Source organism: Vanellus vanellus, assembly GCF_965231255.1.
Source record: "Vanellus vanellus genome assembly, chromosome: 1".
Taxonomy (NCBI): Eukaryota; Metazoa; Chordata; class Aves; order Charadriiformes; family Charadriidae; genus Vanellus; species Vanellus vanellus.
This window is the reverse complement of record NC_138905.1, coordinates 110,433,470-110,456,026: the sequence shown is the minus strand read 5'-3', so window position 1 is coordinate 110,456,026 and position 22,557 is coordinate 110,433,470. Positions and strand designations below refer to the sequence as shown.

General features: G+C 37.2%; 1 protein-coding gene across 1 annotated transcript in view; it reads right to left on the bottom strand.

The window, feature by feature from the left end:
* Positions 1 to 4,545: 4,545 nt before the first annotated feature.
* LOC309677287 (multidrug resistance-associated protein 1-like) overlaps positions 4,546 to 22,557 on the bottom strand; it is a gene marked incomplete at its 5' end in the record, with an annotated part of 38,700 nt that continues 20,688 nt past the window's right edge. Inside the window, 15 exons of the mRNA XM_082490061.1 lie at positions 4,546 to 5,129; positions 5,632 to 5,826; positions 6,851 to 7,017; positions 9,477 to 9,635; positions 10,282 to 10,425; positions 11,380 to 11,481; positions 12,842 to 12,968; positions 13,783 to 13,982; positions 15,007 to 15,162; positions 16,252 to 16,406; positions 16,902 to 17,121; positions 18,307 to 18,367; positions 19,279 to 19,348; positions 20,956 to 21,142; positions 22,230 to 22,397. Coding sequence (XP_082346187.1) covers positions 5,018 to 5,129; positions 5,632 to 5,826; positions 6,851 to 7,017; positions 9,477 to 9,635; positions 10,282 to 10,425; positions 11,380 to 11,481; positions 12,842 to 12,968; positions 13,783 to 13,982; positions 15,007 to 15,162; positions 16,252 to 16,406; positions 16,902 to 17,121; positions 18,307 to 18,367; positions 19,279 to 19,348; positions 20,956 to 21,142; positions 22,230 to 22,397 — 2,223 coding nt within the window. The 3' untranslated portion in view covers positions 4,546 to 5,017. The remainder of the gene's footprint in view (positions 5,130 to 5,631; positions 5,827 to 6,850; positions 7,018 to 9,476; positions 9,636 to 10,281; positions 10,426 to 11,379; positions 11,482 to 12,841; positions 12,969 to 13,782; positions 13,983 to 15,006; positions 15,163 to 16,251; positions 16,407 to 16,901; positions 17,122 to 18,306; positions 18,368 to 19,278; positions 19,349 to 20,955; positions 21,143 to 22,229; positions 22,398 to 22,557) is intronic.

The window sequence follows — 22,557 nt, the reverse complement described above, 5'->3', positions numbered from 1 at the left end:
TTGAAAGAGACCCTGACTAAGTCTGTATGGAACATCCAGTAACTAAAACTCCTGCATTGAAAGAAGTGCCTCTTCAGAGAAATCATGGATGAATGCCAATATACAGTACAGTTCCAGTGCGTAGGTGCTGTCTGGGGCCTTTGTTTTGCAGTTATAAATGTATGTATTTAATTCAACATGTGTTCAGGGTTCTTTGGAGTCACTGTGGCCTTTCCTTCTGCCCTACTGTAGATTCATCTCAAAGTCTACTGGAGTTACAGTAGGTCTTTTTGTCTTCGTTGTTTGTTTTTTTTTTAATGCACTGTGTAAAATGAGCAGACCTGCCTAAAAGCAGAACTACATCACAGTGAAGTTAAACTATTAAAAGCTTTTTGCAATCTTGGGGCAAGTTAGGAGTGTGGGAATAACTTTAAACTGTTAAACTCTCAATGCAAATAAATGAAGTACTTTTTTTTTTCTTTCACGTACTCATTCATTCTGTAGGAGTTAAATCTCCTTCAGTGTTAATCTGGGAATTGTAAGGGAAGGGCAAGTTGTTTACTTGTAAAATAAAAAAAAAAAATCACAAAAGGCTATTTATTCAGATTTCTGTACAGATCTTTTTTTTTGAGTAGAGAAGTTACTGTACATTGGATATCTCACAATGCATCCTTATTTATTAAATAACTTTTCTGAATTCTTCAATCAAGTTATTTATTTTGTATCTTTTGATTTTAATACTGTATTTTGGCACAAACCGTTGAATTTTAAAGATGAGTCAACTGTACTCAATGGGTATTTCCAGGTATGCATATGTACTGCTTACCAAAAGTCTTTCTTAAACAAATTGGTATTTGAAGACTGAAATCTTTCTACAAACAATCCTTGAAATTGAGTTGCCTGTGGTGTTAGATGTGTAACGAGTTTATATAGCTAAAACTTGTTTTGTGAGTTGAAATTCTGAAAGTACAAGATGCCTCACCAATTATATGCTCCTGAATTGTTTCCAAGCGCAGATGATTAAATGCATTTTATAAATAATCTTTTAGAATGTTTTTAATAAAAGCAATTTCTATCCCTTGGACATGTCTTGTTTTAGTTTCTCAAGGAAATACTAACAGCACTATTTCCCTGTCTTCCTGGAATTCCTTTGGAGGTTAGAGGATGAGGTTGTAATCCCTCAATTTGTCAAGGGCTTGCTGTACCCTGGAGTGCTGGGAAGTGGCACAGAGGAGTGTTGGGAACTGGGTTGGGAAGGGAAAAAACCCTTTCTCCTTAAGCTGTGGTTTGGGGTGGAAGAATGGAACAGAAAAAAAAGTGCAGGTTTGTACAAGGAAAAGAAAGGGATGACTGGGAGGAAAGAGGAAACAACAGGGAGGGAAACCCTGGTCAAAGGGGGGAGACAGTGAACTTGGTCCCGAATGGAATGGGAGCAGTTCTAACCCCTCCTGTGCTCATGCTCCTTGTGCCCTGCCCGCGGGATTGCAGGATGTGGGGCAGGACCCTTCCTCCTGTTGGTCAACAGCTGCAGGATGGATGTGGAGAAAGGAAAAACAGGGCCATGGTGCCCTTTTGAGCCTCATTCTCCCTTTAGACCCTGCCCTGATACCCTGGATCTCCCACCCTTCCTTTCCCTAATCACAGCAACCTAGCTGGAAAGGAGGCTGAGCAGTAGCTCCTCAAAGGGATCAGCAGTTGGGTCCCTCATGCTATCTCCAAGCAAGTGAAGGTCACCTGCCCAGTCAGGCGCCCCTTTGAGTATGGCCCCAAGCACATTCTCAGCAGCTAGTGGCCCATACAGGGCAGAGCCTTTCACAGGTGGTGGGTGCTGTCCTGGTTTAGGTAAAACAGAACCAATTTTGTTCAGTAACTTTGCTGCTTAGCTGGGCCTCTTCTAACTACTGAAATTAACTGCATATTGTGCAGACAGTGTTCGCTCTCTCAGAGTGATAAGACCGGTTGTTTATAGCTGGTGCCCAGGCATGGGATGCAGAGAGGCTCCTGCTTATACTTAGTGCTGTAACCCCCAAGGCCAACCTTGTTATTTGCCCCGTTGGAGGGTCGGAAGCGGAAAAGCATAGTGGGGTCCCACCTGTGGGGAGAAGCGGACAGGACAGGTGACCCAAAACTGACCAACGGGGTATTCCATCCCATCTGCCTCATGCTCAGTATAAAAGCTGAGGGATCAAAGGGTCACTCTCTCTTCCTTCAATGGCCGACGCCTGAGGAGGACTCTGTTCGTCTGCCTGTGATCCCGACCCTGAATCCAGATCCGGAATCCAGTTCCCATCCATCACTGAGTCCAGCCTGGGACTGCCCCAGTGCCAGCCGGTGACGTGATTGTAATCTCGGGATCTTGATACGGTTTTGTATATATTTTTCATTATTTCTTTCTATTTTATTATTAATATTTCATTAAAGTAGTTTAGTTCCTTCTAAACTCATAAGTCTCTTTTTCCTTCTCTGCCTCTCTCTTTGAAGAGGGGCAGAGGGGAGCATCTGTCGGTCCCATCTGGGGTCCCTCAGGTCCCCAGTAGTGGATTTGGCCTAAACCACGACAGGTGCCCAACAGTAGTCCCACAGGATGAGTCTGAGACCTCATCCCCAAATGCCCTAGAGGCACAGGAGAATTGGTGTCTGGAGGAGAAAGTGCAGGAGAGGGAAGGTAGGTGCTGAGCTGGCCTTCAGGGCTACAACATGGCTTTGTCAGTACCGCCAAGGGAGTTCACCAGTGACACTGTGTTTGGTGGGTTTTGGTAGGCACTGCAAAGCTTGAATTTACGTTGATCTTGAGGCAGCCAAGCGGCCCATCTTTGTTTCTTAGAGTGAGTCTCTGACATCATGTGTGTGAGGTAGAGGTTGCAGACCCTGGGTGATATTCTTACTGCAAAATTGCCCTTTCCTGCTGACGCTAAGCCTGTTAGATGGTTTACTTTGGTAAGCTATTGCTTCACCATACCATAGCAGGGGCACATCATACTCCTTCTGCCTCCACTGCACCTCATTTTTCAAAATATTGCTATATATGAGGACTACGGCTTGCTGAAAGAGAAGGAATGGCTATTTGGCTTTTGCTGACACTAGTCCACCACTTTCTTTTCTCTCTGACTTTGCAATTATTCAGTCCGCAGCTTTTCCCAACTGTGGTCTGAAGGTAATCTGAAGCTGTAAGGCTATGTCAGCCTGCCAGTAAGCACTGAAAACGCTCCTCCCCAAAAATAATTAAAAAAAATTAAATTAAAAAGTAAAAACCACCATGGACTCATGCCAGTCCTCAGATTATTTTCTCTGGACCTTGCAAAAGTGGTTTGTCTCTGAGGTACTGCAGTCTACCTCCCCTAGCCTTATGCCTAAAACTTATTAATGCGTTTAGGAATGCCACTCATTTCAGTCCTTTCCAGTTACTCCTGCCTGAAATACTTCCAGGTAAGGGTGGGCTTGGAGGGGAGCACGAAGGTGCGTAAAGGATGGGGACAAGGTTGGGGGAAGCAGAGCCCCAGAAGAGCCTGCCTGGGGCACTTCGAACATCGTGGAGAAGTTAAATGTTGGTATGAGAAGGTTCTGCACTGTTGGGAAGGTACTGTTGGCCACACTTAGGGGAAAGAAGAGGAAAACAGATGAAAAGCAGAAAGCTGTTCTATCGCCACAGAAATGTTCCGCCATACCAGTCTCTCCAGGATTTTCAGAAGATAATAGTTACTTGGGCAAGTTTGTTCCTAGTCTAAAATCGTTGGATGCTTCTAATAGTTTTGTGCAAGTGACAGTATAATTGGCTCCAAAACACAACTAAATAAACTAGAGTACTCTGTTTCTAACGTAGGAAGACAGGCTTTCTTTTTTACCTTCAGGAAAGGATAGAGAAATCATTCGCCCTCACTGTAGTACAATCACATCTTTGAGGAACTCTCTTCAAAGAGCCTCCATGACTTCTCACCCCCTTTCTAAAACAGCAAACATAGTTTGCTTGCTATCAGGCAAGAAATTAAGATCCTACTTGATATTAACCAGGTGTCAATATTAAAGTAATACAACAGGGCTGTAGCCTGAAACTTTATTCATGTACTTTGGGTTTGTTATTTGTTTTTGTTTTTTTTTTTTTTTTAAGCAGTTGATGGGGATCTTCTCAGTTTTTGAAAATGAGATTGCATAGATTGAGTTGGTATTAAATTTGAAGAGTTTTAGGAACTGTAATAAAAATGAAAATTAATATTTGTGGCCTACAGAAGCATAGGCATGTTTAACTGACGCTTTCAGTAAATGTACATAACCTGTTCTGCTGCTGTAATTAGTACTGAGGTTTGCATTAAAATCTACTAGCAAAGAGAGAGCTGCACCTGACTCCACTTTTCTGGGATCCTTTCACAATGTAATTTTGTAATGCTCAATTAGATACATAAGAGATGGTTTTCAGTTATTTGACATATTTTCTTCAGTCATTTGAAATATTTTTTCAGTTTTTCAGAAATCACAAGAACATAAGGAAAATTAACTTAATGTTTTAAGTTTATTGCCTCAAGAATTATCTAAGTATACATGCAAATATGCATGCCCTAAAAACCAGCACCAAATGACATCTGCCTGTATGTCCACACAATAAGCAGTTTTGGTTTTTTATGAATTTGCAATCGTAATAAGAATATATTAATTAAATGGGAATAATGTCAGAGCAACTTAAGTAAGTACTATTTTTTAATCAAAACCAGTGTGCGAACAGAAAGATTTGTTTTTCAATTGGTTTTTACCAGTGCAACAGTTAAAACACACCATGAAAATTACTGCTTCATTATGTTGTTCCAGTGGCAATATGATCAAAATAAGTGATTTGTATAAAATCAGAAAGTTATTTTAAGAAATCTGATCAATATACACAGATTGTAGTTGTAGTAAACAGCAATGCTGAGGGGAGCTTTTGAGAAAGAGAGTTATTTTATATATGGAATATTTTATATTCCGTATATGTGGAATGCCCAATATCGCTTGAGTGTTTACTGGAGTAAGGAATTCTCATCTTCATTAAGAATTCATTCAGTAGTTTTCTTTATCTTCTTATCCCAGCCTCTGCAACCATGTCAGAAAAGGCACCTTTTCCTTGTAACAAATTGTGTGGTGTATCATATTCTAGAATCCTTCCTGTGTCCAGAACAAGCACTCTACAATGAAAAAGCAGAAAGATTACAGGAGAAGAAAAATCAGCTCTTCAACCATATTTTCTAGTCCTAATACAGATACCTCTAGATAACGGGAACTCTTATTTAAAAAAAATATCATTGCACTGGGTAATTCATTGGCTTCTAAAGCTAGGAACTCCTATATTAAGAAAGCCTTTTGAAAATGGCATTTTTGCTTAATTGGTAAAAATGCTACAGTATAGTCCATGTACTCTAGAGAATTAAGTGGTCTTAATAGTAGCTTATACCTGTACCTTAACAGCAAAAATATTAAATTAATTCTGTAACCAGAAGGAGGAAACAGAACACAGGTTATCGGTATTTAATTAAGATTGACACTCAAGTCTTTTGTGATACCTTGGATTGTACAGATACAAAGATACTACAGTAAAAAGTGTTGGAGCATAAAATGTATTAAGTCTGAAAACTGATACATTCAAAATAAACTATTTATTTTTGAAATCACTTACCAAAACATACATACCTCTCTGAATCCATGACTGTATGTAGCCTGTGGGCTATAGTTAATATTGTGCAGTTGTAAAACTCTCTTTTGATGGTGGACTGCACCAAGTTATCTGTTTCCATGTCAACAGAAGCTGTCGCCTCATCCAGGACCAGGATTTTTGTCTTTCGTAGCAAAACACGGGCCAGACAGACCAGCTGTCTCTGCCCAACACTGTTAAAAATACATTTGAGAAGGTCAGGTCAGGCACACTGTGGAAGGGAGAGCAATATAACGCTGGGATTACCGTGGAGCCTGTCTATCTGTTCTATCTTTCTTAACAACACTTCATACTTCTGAAAAGACTAGTGAAATATGTTCATTTTGTTTTGGAAGTTTCGAACTCTTCTTCCTCAGCATACCAATAATAGTTAAGGTGTGACTCCTAAACACCTATGCCTGAACTTTGTAGTGTAAACCTAGTCTTGCCTTCAGTTTCTATATTCACATTACAATGGGGACTTGGAATAAGCCAGACTGAATGCTAAACAACTTTTTAATAATGTTCAGTGTAAAAGTTTGGATAGTCCTATATGTTATCTGTGGTGTATGCCTTCTAGAAACTTCCTCCTGAAAATGATCTGTCAAAAAAAATCAAGTTGATATTCAGTACACTCCATTTATGACCTGCCCCTTTGCTGCTGAAAGCTTCCGTATTTGTCTCCTAGAGCTTAGAGTCCTTTCATTTCAAGTGTCACCCTTCCTACATAACTATGGGTTAATGTTTTACAAGGAAAAAATGAGTTGCTTTGCCTAAGCCAATAAAGCAAAGGAATAAGCTCTCTGCAGTTTGACCTTCTTTCCAGGTTTGGTGGCTGTTTTTTTTTTTTGTTGTTTTATGTTTTGTTGGTTTAGGTTTTTTTATAATTTTAATAAATGAGTATTTTTCTAACCAAATCTAATTAGGTGGTGTGTGCACTGCCTCCCTCCCCCCACCTTCCCCCCCACCCTTTACACCTACTTGAGCTTAAAATAGTCTACTTCCTTGGCTTCCCCTACAGCACAGGCCACAGGACTCTATACAGTTGTGACCAGTTGGCTACCTCAGAGAAACTCGTATTACCAGAGTAATTCTACTTAGAATGACAGGAGAAGTGTCATTGTTGTACTGACACTTTCTGAAGTAAATTCTCTGGAAGGAACGCTTAGTTTTACAGTACTAGAAAATACCTGCAATAGCACGTTCTTGTTTATGTACCTGAGATTTTCACCGCCTTCTGAAATCTCATGAAGGAGCTTCTTTGGGAGTGACTGGACAAAATCCTTTAAGTCACACAGTTCCAGTACCTCCCACAGTTCAAGATCAGAGTGTTTTCCAAGTGGATCCAAATTTGACTGTACTGTCCCAGAAAACAAGACAGGATCCTAAACAACAGCAGAATGTGAGTGCACAATTCCAACACAAACCTAAAACCGCCTGCCATAAATCCTTACATCAACATAGGGAACTGGGACAAATAACTTTGGAAATAAAGCTTTGCAAGGGAGATTTTGGAGCTGGTGGAAGAAAAGACAAAAATCACGTGGGGTCTCAGTGCACTCAGTTTCTTCATTAAGGTGAAACGTAAAGAGCAAAAAATTTCTCATGCATTCCCTGTGCTACCAGTTCTATGGCTGATTAAAGACCTGCCCAGCACCTGGCAACTGCAACAACATAAGAATTATTACTGTTGTCAAGTTTGTGAAGCACTGGATACTACAGTCATGAAAGTATCAGTCATGATACAGTCATGAGCACTGTTAAGAAAAATCAGAATGCTATGATTGTAAGTCAAATATCGTTAATTTTCTACAGGAAAGGTGACATACTCAGCAATAAGAACAAAAGCAATTATTGCATAAATGAGCATCACATGCTTCTGTGGACTGAATACAACCGGGAATGTCTGGAAAAGTACATGTAGACTAGTACATGCCAGGATGCATATAGGTCACATCCAGCACTTACGACTGCAGAAACAAGAATCAGTAGTTAAGTCTAAACACTATTTTTGGATGCACACAAAAGTCTTTTTCTTAAAAAGTCAAATTTAAGAAGTCAGTACTTGACAACATATGAGTATCTGCACAGATTTATCAACTGAATTGATGTTTTTAGAGGCAGCAAAGAGACACCTTGACTAAGTGCAATCACAGTGGCTGTGACCAAATAGGTAGACTGTAAAAGGTCAACAACATTCACTAGCAAGTTACATGCAAGCAGAACAGCGATAACTTTGAGGGAACTAGGTGACCAAAAAGGACTGCTAAAATAGTATGAGATCTTGTTCCTCATTTAAACTTCACGTTACTTGCATTAGAACATCATTAAAGTAATTTGCAACTCTGTACTTTAATATGATTGTTAAAAACTGTTTGTATGAGATATAGTTGACTGATCCAAAAAGGTATGTGCACACTGAAAGCTTTGGTATCTTGCCATGCCCTTTTTTCTGTGCCAGACTTTTATCTTCATCCAGTTCCATTCTCCCGACCTACACATTCAACATTCCAGACTCCACCCACTCTCCACAAGCTCCAGTCTCCATTTTTCTACCCTTCCAGTTCTAGTTTCCTTGTCTGATCCCAGCTTGTTAGTTGACTAAACTTTCCTGTACTCTCTCAATTTAGTTGCCCAGATATGGATCCAATATGTGTCATCCACAGTAAATCAGACCTGCAACTGCAGTTGAGAAAATACTGCGTAATTTACAACTGTTAGACATTGTGCAGATTCATAGAGCATTAGCTGCTTAAAACAAGAAAAATATTACAACTGAGCATGTATGAATTTTGAAGTCCTGCAGCATAAAGTAATTTGGTTTAGCATTGTCATTTCTGACCCAAAAATTTGTATTAAAAACTGTAAATTTATCATTCCCCAGAGTAAATATATTTCACAAAGGAAAAGCAGCCAAGGATTGAAAGATTTTTTTCTATTCAGCTCATTCTTGGAAAGAACCAAGATATTTTGGTTTAAATATTAGCCTCGTCTCCATGCACAGTCTATGGTAGAGACACACAGGAAATATCACCAGGGTTACAGCTCCAGAAAAGCTAGAATAAAAACAGACCTTCCTTTGGAAAATGTCAGATAAATTTATTATAAGTGATGTCAACATCACCCATGCACAAAAACAGTTTTATGAATGGCATTCAGGGAACACACACAAAGTCTTCAGGTGACCATTAAATCTGCGGTCTAGGTTTTACTTTATACCAGAGCATTTCAATGTAGTCAGTTTACCAGCACAAACACAATCCTAATGATATGGGAACCAACCTTCAGTTTCCTGCCCTGTTCTGAAGTAAGCAGGGACAGCTTTACATGACAGACCATAGCAGATAAATTTAAATGCACATTACCTGATTCATGCATACGTCCCTTTATTCCCTACGTTCTTCAGACATAATTAGAGTAATTTTTAAATATTTTTGCCTTCAGGTGGGACTTGAAAACACCATATGTAGCTACACACATACAGATTCTGGAAAACATGAGTTATTCTAGCTAAGACTGTTAAACTAAACCTGGCATAATAAAACCTAATGTCCTACTTGTGGTCTCCCTGTTTTGAGGCTTCTTCCACACAATTGCCAACATGCAGTTGTGACATTTTTCAGGATAGCATTATGTCAGCTGCACTGAAGATTACTGTCTAATCAAATAGCTAAGATTCTAAACCATTCAATTCTAAAACCTGAGAGGCCATCACAAAGTTTTCAAAGATCAGTAAAATTCTATTGCAGTTTTATGCCTCTGTCTCTTGGCAGCCTGTGGACTTTGGGGTTATAATTTCTAAAAAAAATAAAAAGTAAAATAGTTCTCTCTAAAACATTCTCACCTGTGGAATAATATTAAGATTTCCACGTAGGTCATGGAGTCCAATAGTTGATATATCAATTCCATCAATAATTATTTTGCCTTCAGATCCTTCTAGAACTCTAAACAAGCAATTTGTGAGTGTTGATTTACCAGCTCCTGTTCTTCCAACAATTCCAATCTGAAACAGAAAGTTTTCTGATAAAGCCTGTAACTTTCCATGCTACACATTCTATATGAAAAAATGATTAGTGAATTCAGTTTCAACTTTCAGTTCAAACTTAGGTTTCTTTCACCAACATGCAATCCTATAGGTGCATAAAACTCTTTAAAACTCACTTTTGGAACACGTGAGTGTGAAGAAAGCTCAGAAGCTGTACAGTCTATGCCTGGTTCAGTGGGAATCCTTCCCATTTCCCCTTCCTTTTTTCTAGCACTCCTCAGCTCAAACCAATGACTGTAAACTAGGTCTCACTTGGTGTTCCTTGATCCCAACCCCAAAGTTCATTAGCACTAATCTGGCAGTGTATTTTTCTACATATACATTCAGCACAGGCTACAGGTTTAATTTGGATCTTCCTTAAAACTGCCAAATTCATAAAATATTATCTCAGTTTCTAACAGGGGTAAGACTTTTTACATAGTAGGACAAAATACTTTTCCTTTTCTCATTTGTCTTTTTTCTAATGTCTTATCCACTTAACTTCCTTGTTCAACATCATCTTGCTGTATTGGGTATTGGAGACTCCTCATACGAAATTTTTTTGAAGTAGAAGTTTGGGAAACACAATTTTATACCTCTGATTTATTGTTATTATATACATTACCTTCTCTTTACTCCGTGTCTTAAAAGAGACATCATTCAGGGCTAAACCAAGATCCTTCCTGTACTGAGCCTTGTAGTTAACAAACTCTATTATTCCTTTATCGGGCCACCCCACTGGTGGTCTTTTTGACATTATCCATGGTTCCTGGAATTAAAACCATTGGTATTTCAGTATATGACAGTAAAAACATTACAAGTTAATAAAAATATTAGGAAAATTATATATATATATTTAAAAATCACAGCAGGTTTAGGATAATTCCAATGCAATATAAGGGAAGGAGAACTTACTTTCATGAACACTGGGCAGAAACATTCCAACTGTTTTTTTTAATGATTTTGTGTTTGGGTTGTGTTGTGGTTTTTTTAACAACATCTTATACACCCATTAAAAAAAGTAAAGTCAGTTTAACTGGGTAGTTGCTAATAGTCTGGTATCAGTTTCATCAATTGGCAGGAACTGAATTTAATCTGATGCCTAATCCCCCAGACATTTAAAATGTGTATTTTATGAGAAACATTTTGTTTTAAGAAGTAGAATAGGAGAGAACAAAAAGATGTTAACAAAGTTTAAGAAACATAAACATGGGGGAATGGTGAAAGAGAATGAAGAAGTAGAAGAGAGTCTTGTTTCTGAGACAGACCAAGGCCCTTATGCCTCCATACTTGACATGGACACTACTTTCAGAAAGGCACAATAACCAAGGCAAATCAGTTTGAAACAAACTTTTCTCCAGACATGAGGTGAGTAACAGTTAGTGGTCTGACAGGCCTCTTTTCCCCTCTTAAAATGCTCCTCTTGGTTGCGCATAGCACAGGGAGTTCACCTGAGCCGTAGCTGCATTAGTCTTACTACAAAATCTATTGCTAAGGATGATGCCAAGAAATTTACTGTTCAAAATAGGAATGAAACTGCTATGACTATAAATGTAATGAAGAAGCTACATATTGTTCTTCATGTAAAAAGAAAAGGTATTTAATAACAAATTATAACCTGCTACTACCACTCACCAATATTAAAGTCAATTTAAGTTAGTAATTTTCCATGCACATAAATTAAATATTCAAGAATGCTCACCATTTCAAGAAGAATGCTCACCTCTTTATCCATTTTTGTATATTCACAAATTCTTTCAATTGAAACTGCATTGGTCTCGATTTCACATGCTTTACGCACCCAAAAATTTAGACTCTGAATTATCTGAGGAAATAGTTGCATTGTACGTAAAAACGTAAAATAGAATGTAAAAAATTGACTCTACTGAAATACAGCATACTGATTTCAAAACTTACCCTGAATTTAATCATCTCATAAGCTGGACACTTATTCACAGAAGCCAGAAAGCGTACAGAAAATGATGGCACACCAAATGAACTATCACTTAGAAAATCACTGATCTCAGCATTCCCCTGAGCACTTCTCGTCTGCTTTCAGACTGCCCAATGGAAGCAACAGCTCCAGAAATCTGAAGCTACTTCAGGATGAACAGAAAATGTACAGTAATTGTATGATATGTTGAAAGGAAAAACATATATGGCTCATATTGTGGGTACATTATTGCACTGTTGCCTAGGTAAAGTAAGCTAGCAATACAGAACAAAGAATTTTTAATGGAGATATGTATTTGGTCTACCATGTCACTCAAATTTGTCATCTTCAAGCACTGGGAATGCTTCTGCAGACAGAATTGGTACCACTTCCATAGTACCACTTCTGTGGTTAAATATTCCCACTTCTATAGGAAAAAAGTGCGTCAAAAGAATTCTTAGAGTCAACCATTTTGAGATGTTGTATGTAACTAAATAAAGAATGGTGTCAATTTGACATTAGATGAAGATGCAGTACCTGTGACTGTCACCACCAAGTATATGATGATATAAAGGAGATTGCTCTTACGAGTTGGGGGTGATGTGGATATGCCATGACAGGTCTATGACATTGTCTATGTATTTTTTTGAATTTTTATTGATTGGAATCTGTCAGCTGTGTTTCTGAAACAGTTACCACAGCAAGAATCTGGACACCACCAGACTCCTAAATATCACAAGACTGAAGAAACTAGGATGCTTAGTTGGTGTATACACAATACTTAAGGTTTATTTTAACTAATAACTTATCAATAGTTTACGTTACTTCAAGACACATTTCAGATGTGGCTCTCACATATTACTTTTACAACGGTAATGCCAAAGTAAATGTTCTTATTTAACTTTTAAGTAAGCATTCCTACATAACATTCAGTAAGTGAACAAGAAATCAAATATGAAGAACAGTTGTACATGATTAGGCTTCTTATTTGGTTTAACAAAGAACTTAAAAATAAACCATACCTAGTTTCCTTAACTTGTTTTTTTAAATATGTTTTAATAATTACTATTTAATCTAAATTCAGAAGTGGAAAATGAACATGAGGCTTCCCAGATTTAATGGTAGTCAAAGGAAAACCCTGTTCTGCTTCCTCGATGCCACCATGTATATTTACCTGCTGAACTTCATTGTATGTACTGTTCCCTTTTCATAGGCAATGAGGTAGCAGCAAAAAATGTATACTATTACTTACATTTAGAGCATAGGATATTGACAAACCCACTGTAGAAGAACTTAGTGTATTTCCAGCCAGTACTACAAACAGTGCAGCAAAGAATACCATTAAATTTCCCAGAAATTCAAGCCTGACAGATAGCCACCTGTAGTAAATCAAGGCAAAGAAGAAAGTGATTATCTACATTTTTTTTATAGTATAGTGAACATATTGCTAATATAATAACTCTTTGAGATCATTATATTAGCAATTTACACACTTTACAAAAGAGATAGGAATGATACATGATACTACTTATCTTACAGGTGGACTGGGGAGGCAATATGACATACCTAGAACCGGTAGCAGCGCTAAAAACAAAATACAGGTCTCTCAACTCCTGGCTAGTGCTCCCTTCACTCCTACTGCTTTCCTACTCTTCCTGTCTAGAAAAGATTCAGGTATATGACTGAAAACCAGAACTGAAAATCTTCTCCCTGCTAATCTCTGCCTGTAACTGAACTGAATCACAAAGGAAGGAGAGGAAATAGACTTACTTCCTTAAACCCAAGACTGAACTACTACTCTAGGTACAGACACCAGGTTACTTCCACGTGAACTACTGAGATACAAATGTGATTTGTTCATAAACTTGTAAGAGGAACTGTTAGTTGAAATGTTGTACAGTCCATCCTCATGATCTATTGATAAACTTTTTTTTCTTCTTTATTTCTTTTTTTAATATTCTCATCCCAGACAGCACATGCATATTTCCTATAAACCTGCGAGTTTCTGGTACATAAAGAAGAAATCACCCTAGACATCATGCTTAGACATAATCTATGCATTCATTACAAAGACTGGTGGATAAACTGCTCTTGTCCTTCTGTTTCTCAGTGGGTTTACTTTGACTAAAGGTCAACAGTTGTGGAATTCTACAGAAGGTGGTCTCAGTCAGATGCAGAACTGCTGTAAAGTACCTGTTTGAGATGACATTGTTGTAGAAGTAAACTAAGTTCTCATACACAACGTCATTATTTTTTCTAATGAATCTCTCTTGGTGGCCAAATGCTCGAATTGTTGATCGCCCTACAAGAGTCTCACTGAAGTGGGAGATCACAGGAGAATGCGATGCTCCTGCTAGCCGTCGAATTTGTCGTGAACTCGCTATGTAGTATCGCTAATAAAACAGTACAGACAAAACAGACATTTTAAGTTGCAACAGCTTCTTTCAAATTGTTTAAAATATTTGCCACATTTATTTCCAGTTAAGTACCCTGTTAAGTAATTCCTGTATATTTTGAATATGAAGAAGTTGGAAGTGTCTACACATAAAAGCTGTTCACAAACAGTATAGAAAAAAAGAATCTGTCTCTTGGGACACACCAACATTGTAATGATGACATAACTGCAATGTATAAATTACTGTCAGAGTTAAAATATGATAATGTAACTTCCAAATTCTATAGAAAATGTGCTATACCACAAGAGGTGTGTAACAACCAACTAAAACTTCTGTGTAAACTTTCAAATTAGAACATTCCGCTTCTTTCTCAGATGAAAGTCAACCTTTATTTCTTCAATATAATGGTGTCTGTATTAAAACTCCTTAGCAGACACTGAATACAGGCACTCTTTTCCTTCCTCTACATTCTTATTTTAAGAATCTTTTAAGCTCTTTTGTCTCAGACCATACTTTGAACATCATGAAACAGGAATGCTGCCATTAACCTTTCTGAAACATTACTTTTTGGGTTCTCAGTAGCATGACTGACACTCTAGACAAAAAATAGCACAGGTAGTTTAGGCATCATTCTATTTACATCCACTGTTTCAAGGTAACCCTTCAACCTTTAACTTTCACTATAATATACACCCCATTTTTTCAGGTAACTTCATCAAATTTCTTGGTGCAATCTGTATCAATATTGTATCTTCTTAAGAAAAAGAAAAATCTAAAGAGAAAAACATAAGTTGTTAAAAGTTCCCAAGCATTACAGGACATATTCAAGAAGTGTTCGAATTTCCTTTTAAGAAGCATGAAGACTTTTTCTGAAAGCAATTTCAGGTGTGTTCTGTATATATGTATGCTTAGGGGTTTTTTTTTTGCACAGTAAGGAATAATTTAAACCTGTGTCCTTGATTGTTTGGGACATTTCATCCACATACATCTAGAAACCCTTATAAAAGCTTAATGCACTTACTTGGATAGTAAAATAAAAGTATCCCAGGGGAATAACTACCACTATGAATAGTGGTGAGGCAGATGTGATAACTAGAATGGTTCCAATAACATCTAGTGTACAATTCAGCCAAGTTCGTAAGTAGTAATGGAAACGTATGTCCACTATAAATAAGTCCTGTAACAATGCACAGAAGAATCAAGATTTTGCGTGTTAATTCTACTAAAAACTTTGAGAAAGCATCCTTTAAAAATGGAATCAAATTAAAATATCTTCAATAAAAATTAGTAGGATTCCCCCCTGATTATATCCTAATGAAATGTACTCATATATCATTATTATTTGTCTAAAAGTGAAACAGACATAATAGCTTTTAGACTACTCATGGTATGTCAGAGAACAGGCTCAGAGTGTGTGAAGTCAAAAAGAGACAGCTCTTGCTATTTTGCTATGCTACTACTTAGCTTACGTAAAGCATATCAGACTGAAAAGGAGGCTAGGAATTCAAATCCTAACTCTTGTGTATTCCTGTTAATAATTCTAGAAGTGTACTGAATTATTACTAATCTCTTACTGCACACGGTAAATCTTTTGCAAACCCAGTTTATAATATATTGCTAGCAAAGGCTAGGGGCTTCAGTGAAACCTAAATCAACTGATCTTTTAGTGTATTACACAACCAGTCTTCTAGAGAACACAGACATCAACAGTCACTGTATTTGAAGTAATTTGTCATGCATTGCAACAATCGAGTTACAATGAGAGAGGGAAGTATTAAAGTCATAGTAGATAACACTTGTATGTGTATTAGAGTTTCCAATTAAAGCCAAAACACTACAAAAACAGAAAATAACATTCACTTTAAGTGTATATACGTCTGAGAATGTGAATTTAATTATTAATTGATTCTGAAAATAACATTTGATTCTGATATGCAATGTACTATCGAAGAAAAACAAATGTTTTTTTTAAAACAGATCAGGTTTAGCACTGGTAAACTTGTTGCACTGCAGGAATGGTCTGAGGAATGGCCTCCTAATTATCTTGGATAGGTTCTATACAACTTCTACTAACAACATGCTTTGATGATTTTGTAAGAACATTGCTTGAGTCAGTTAAGTTTTTATGCACTGAAACAGCTTTCTATTGCTAGATATTGCATTCACTTACTTTGATATCTTTAATTTTTCAACAATACTAAATGGAATTAAATCTGTCAAGCTTCATATTCATAAAATGAAAAATATGTGTGAGTTCTCCCTTTACCTTTGTGAATCTATTGATGATCTGACCAACTGGATTAGTTTCAAAATGGTGAAGAGGAAGGTGCAATACATTGTCTAACAGCTGATGATGCAATGCCCGAGAAGCAGAGAGGGATCCCTTGGTGAGCACATAAGCACCACAGCAAACAAGAAGACCTTGTGAATGGATAAATTAAAAGACAGTATGAATGGTTGGGGAGGAAAAGGAGATGGAGCTTGTTTCTGTCACTGTTTTCTACCACAGTGAGAATTCCAACAGCTGCACTTCATATCTTAGTTTTACAAATGTATGTATTTGTATTTTGTTGATACATCTCATTACTTCATAAGTGTGGTTTTCCTGCAATTCAGTCTTTCATGCTAACATACTACTACACATCAACAGTGATTTCCTTCCTCATCGAGATGCCAACATAACTTCATTAGGTTACATTTGGATGTTCCAAGAATTCACAGAAGTATCATAAAATTAAATAGTGTTTTCTTCTACATGTCTGTATATGTCTCCTCCTCTCCCCAGGTTAAACTATTATACTGTGTTGCATACACTTCTGTTCATGAAACAACCTGCGTTATTTCTTTACTAATATACATTCAGGCAGATCAGACTTGGCAAACGGTGAGAAAAGAGTCATAAATGTTCATCCTTGCCTTGCATGAATCCCAGAAGTCCATAGATATGAAGTTTATAGTTTTGTGATTGTTTCCATTCTGTGAAATCACTAACTTTTGCTGTTTCTGCAGTCCAGGTGCTAAGCCATATATTTTGTCCAATGGCTAGTGCATTTTGTCCTAAATAAGCAGCTACGGTTAGCCACATCCATCGCCAGTTGAAGGCTTGGAGGTATTTCAAAACAACTGACATTTTCATCTAAATATATATAAAAAAAAGAATATACAAAAAAAAGTTACTCTGAAAATCATTACCATTGTTGAAGGCAAATACACATTGTATAATGGGACTTGGATATATTAAATTTAGAATAAATCTAAAGAATTTCTTAATTAAATCTGATAATTTAGCTATATAAAATCATACCATAGAAAGGTTTCCTCTCCCACTACACTCTGCACTTTAATACAACATCTCATAGGCAACCTTGCTTGTGATGCTTTCCAGTGTCAGATTTTTAAAAATCTTACATATGTAGATTATACAAAACAAACACACACAAACAAAACAAAAAACCAAACAACCAGACGAACAAGAGTGCAATTCCTCGGCAGTTTGTATGAAGCAAATTTTACTCTATTCATTACTGGAACTAGAAACTTCAGAACTGCCACTCTGGGCTACTGAAGACAAGGAAATTATTATCAGTAGGAGAAAGTTCTGAACCTAATGGGGCTAAACTCAGCAGGCCACTTGAAAGGTAGAACTGGTAGGAGCAGAATAACGACACACTCTTGGATTTCTTTACAGGGTCTGGAGTGAAATGAGCTCTAGTTGGCACAAACTCTTTCGTCTTTTCTGCAAAATCATTTTTTTCAAGTGCCTATTTCTACCATCCTGCTAGAAACTCATACTTTCTTCCCCTCTTCACCCTTCCCCCTCCTTCTTATTTTAATTCAACTATACCTTCCCAGGAAGATTTTACTTTCTCCATACTCTGTTTCACTTGTTCTTTTCCCTCTTTCTAACAACTGGCAGAATTTTTTAATGGAGACCGCAGAGACCATGCTTCTAACATAAAACAATACTGCAGCAGCATTACCACGCAAAATTTCTTGTCTCTTCTCCAGTACATGGGTATTTAAACTTCCTAAAAGTAGGACAGACAGAATGTTTTTCTAACAGAGGTAAAAGCTTTTTTAATCTTCTTTCTGAAATATGCAAAACAGACTAGAACTAGAAGTCACATGAAAATACAGCCAGTAGCAGATGATCAAAATAGAAAATCTACATACTGAAATTTTGGTAAAAAACTGTAAGATTTATTTTCAATGCAGTAATGAGATGTCAGGCAACCTTAACAAGAAACAGAAAACTGCAACTGCAACATAATACATTTTTATAAAAACATATATCAAAGCCTTTTCCATTTGTGATACTTACACCACCAGTGGCAACTGTTTCTTTACTGTTAGTGAGTATTTTCCATTGATCAAAGGAAAAACTGCAAACAAGAAATATTTTCAAATCTTCTTGTGAATCATCACATCAAGGATATATCCATTTATTCCCAAGTAAAAATCTTGTAAAATTTTCCTATGGAGACACAAACTATCTTCAGCTGTTATTTTTTTGTTCTTAGAATAATGTTATGGTGAGAAGAAAACATAGGTATATCTGTTTCGTTTCTTGTATAAATTACGTGTAGATAAAACTGAGCTTGCCCTGCAAAGGCATCAGGTAGAGATGTAAGACTGCCCTTTTCTGAGGCATATAAGTGTGGTGCAACTTGGGTCTCAGCCCTTGTTTAGGCCCAGGATTAGGGTTTACTATTTGATACATCCACTTCTACTACTTCTGGACCAGGGTGGTCAATTTAAGTGTTCTGCATTGTCTGAACTTGCTGGGTTGAGTGTCTTCTAGTTCATCTTTGTGCTATCTTGTACCACTGCAAATATACCACTACAGTGCTTTGCAAATTCATCTAGGCCATCATTCAACTATTTGAAACCCCGGAAGTTTTCTTAAAAGTGGTAAAAGACAAATCAATGTTACAAGGGAAAAACAAAGAGCATAAACAACTTGTTAATACACCAAGAAGTCAAATTGCTGCCAGGAAATTGTGGGTGCATCCACATCAGTGACTTCAGTTGGTCTTCTGAAAGTCCCCTTCATTCCTGCTTAATGTACTTTGGTTCACTCAGTGAAGCAGCCCATGAACTGGACCTCTTGAACTCATGCAGCACATTAACTGGATTTCTTTTGTATAAAGCACTCTAGCCAACTGCTAATGGGCTTTCATGCTTAACCCACATTTAAACAGTGAAGGATAGTCACACAGCCTTCAGCACTTAGGGTTGTTCTGGCATTGCATCAGTTAAACAATGGTTAATTTATTTTTTTTTAAATACTTACTGTTCATGTTTCAGCAGTTCTCTTTGTTGCAGACTCCTGCCCAGTTGGCCCTCTTCTTTTGAAGAGCTCACTATAACAGAACAAAAATATAAAAGTCTCTTCAATATTATACCATGAGTAGACAGGTACAGTAGAAGAAGCTAGAAATAAAAAGTGTGGACAGAATGATGAATGGGGATACTTTAAATTATGAACGTAAGTCTTGGGACAGCTACTACATAAGACAGACACGTTTATGACCAAATACAGCAGGAAAACCTCCCCCATGAGCCCAGGGCCTCTTTGGAATCCCATTCTTGCCTAGCAAAAGTATTAGTATCCCTGAAAATATTAAAATTAGTGTTTATCTCAAAGTATTCTTGCATCACAGTTGGAAAACCGAGCTTGCTGTTCTTCGTGTGTTAACGAAAGGAGTCAACACTTTTTTTTCTTCCAGGAATGGATTTTTTTCCCCTCTTTTTCATATTTGATGTTATTTTTGTCAACAGATCTGTTGAAACAAAGATATGTTTTCTACAACCATCCATCCTGCTGAATGTACTTCTGCTGTATAATTCCATATCACAACACGCTTAATGCTGTTTCTTCTCATTACTTTAGTTCCCCTTCCCTCTCTTTATTACTCTTCACGAACAATACAGGTCTCCTTACATAGCTACCCTCACACTTACATTCCTATAAGCTAACTCAAGACTGCTCACTGCTGCCTTTTGCAAATTTGTTGTTCTGTCTTTCTGCTCCTCCCTGCCAACCCCAGCAAATATTTGAGAGTGCTGGCTCCAGCATAGGGCCTGAATTAATAAGCCCACAAGACTGTGCATTGTACTTACCTACAGGCTCAGTTTAGAGTTATAAGCTAACTGGAAACTAGCGTTATAAACATCTGCAGTCACTTGTCTGTTATAGGAGTTTTCTGTGTCATGTGGAAAGATTCTTTCTCTCAAAATTAAATAACCACAATTAACATCCTCCTGACGTACATGACGAAAACAGGTCAAACAGACTGTATTGTCAATGTACCTATTTCTTTCCCATAACTCTATAAAAAGCACACATTGAACAACTCAGGTGCAGAAGTAAGATAAGTCCCAAACCATGTGAATGACTTGTAAGTATGCTTTTTAAGTACTATGCAGTATTTGTTTGTTTATGCTGTCTACTTGTTGGCTGGAAGTATTTCATAAGAGCACTAAAAGTTTAATTCATTTTTTTTCTCCTACAAATGGACCATATTCTCCTACTAGTTCTGCTGTGCTCTATGATTACAGCAGTGTGAGGTGATGGAAATGGGAAGTATCCAATATAAAACAGGACATGATCTTTGAGAATGCAAGATTGATTTGAAATGTCTATAAGTTATTTATTTGGTGATAAATCCTTAGCAGTATCAGGTAACTTTACCAGGTAATTGATACAGTATTTAAAACTGGAGAACAGCTGCATAAAGCAGCTTTATCATGCATTCATTAGTTGAAAGAGTAAATCATTTGATCTCGAGACATTAAAGCCTGATTTTTTTCTAGTTTATAACCTGTAACTCTACACCAAAACATAGACAGGAACACTCTATGTTCTCCAGCAATTATTCTACTCATTTCCAGGAAGGGGAGGAGGATTACGAGAAGCTTAAATGAAAAGAAGAACTACTAAGCAAATACATTATACAAATTTTCTCACCTTCCATTGGTGTTGTTTCTTCACTTGTATGCTCTGCACTGAAGACTTCAATAAGCTCAGCAAAATTAGCTCTCTTTGAAAGGAGTTCTTGGTAGGTCCCCATTTGGCTTATTCTGCCCTCTTCCATTACTATTATAAGATCAGCGTGAGGCAGGAGTGTTAGGTTATGGGTCACCAATATACGAGTCTGAAACACAATGTTTTCCATTTTACCATATAAATACAAAGCATATATTAAAAGTAGACATTATATTATGATAACTGGAATGAAATAATGGAATTTTTCTGGGTTTTTGCACATTTGTTTGTCTCCTTTATTATTATTGTTATTTATCGCCTACTTTACTACATTACTCTTAATTGCAGATTGTAATGTCTAAACTTTATGCTTATAGCTACTTGCTATTAGGTAACTGTTTTTTAATGTGTATCTTCTGCTCAGGAATAGTTTAGATTAGGTTTTAAAGAGAAGAGGTAGATATTACAGCTTTTAATATACTACAGCTTTTAATATACTACATGTAGTTTGATAGTCTTAATATTAAAATCTGCTTACAAGTCTACCATTACTGGAGTTCTTGCTTCTGCCAGATACTTATAACTCATGGAGCAGGTAAATTAAGAAAAGGGAGAAGAAAGAGAGGGAAAGTGAAAGACATTTACTTCATAGTAAGTAACATATTCATAATAGTAAATATTTCATAGTAATACATGTGTTTTGCAGGCATCAGCCAGTGGGAATAATCTGTACTAATTCATAACACGCAGGAGAGATTTTTTACAAGCTGTCTTACTTTCCCACATGAGCAGTTTTTAGATGGGAGAATCTATTTCTTCTGATTCTACTTTCCACAAGGAATTTCTTTGTTCAGCAAGCAGCCTTTTTTTCCATAACCTACACTGGGTATAACCTATTTAATGCAGCAAAGCATCAAGAGCAACCACAAAAGGGCTCCCCCTGCCCTCCATATACAGACCACAGCACTCCTCAAGAACTGCCAGGAAAAAAGAAATGAGCAAACGTTACATGAATCTTTCAGACTCCTGTATCAGGCCAGCTCTCCATCTTTTTTCGGTCTGTGCTATGTCTACCCTATAGGCTTCGAATTGGCACAATCAACTGTGCTTTTTATTTAGCTTTTTTATTCAGAATAGTTTTCATGAATACACTAGATAAGAGATGAGCTTTGGCAGAACGACTGGGACTTTTACTGTGTCTGTTGTATTGTACGAAGCAGTTCATCCCCAGTTTAAAGGAAGCCATACTACTTTACCTTGCTTTTTAGGAGACCTGAAGGCCCAATTAGCTTCTCAAAAAGATGTTTCCCAACATGTACATCTACAGCAGACAAGGGGTCATCCAGAAGATACAAGTCAGCATTGCTGTACACAGCTCTAGCGAGACTCACTCTCTGCTTCTGCCCTCCACTTATATTGACACCCTAAGAAAAGAAAGCCAAAATAATCCACATTTAAATATAAAATACTAAAGAAGATCAGTGGAGATGGACTAGGTGTACCTGGCTGAGCACTGATTAGTCATCGGCGTAAATTACCAAATAAATAATATATAAAAACATAAAAGCCATAACTTAAGTTATT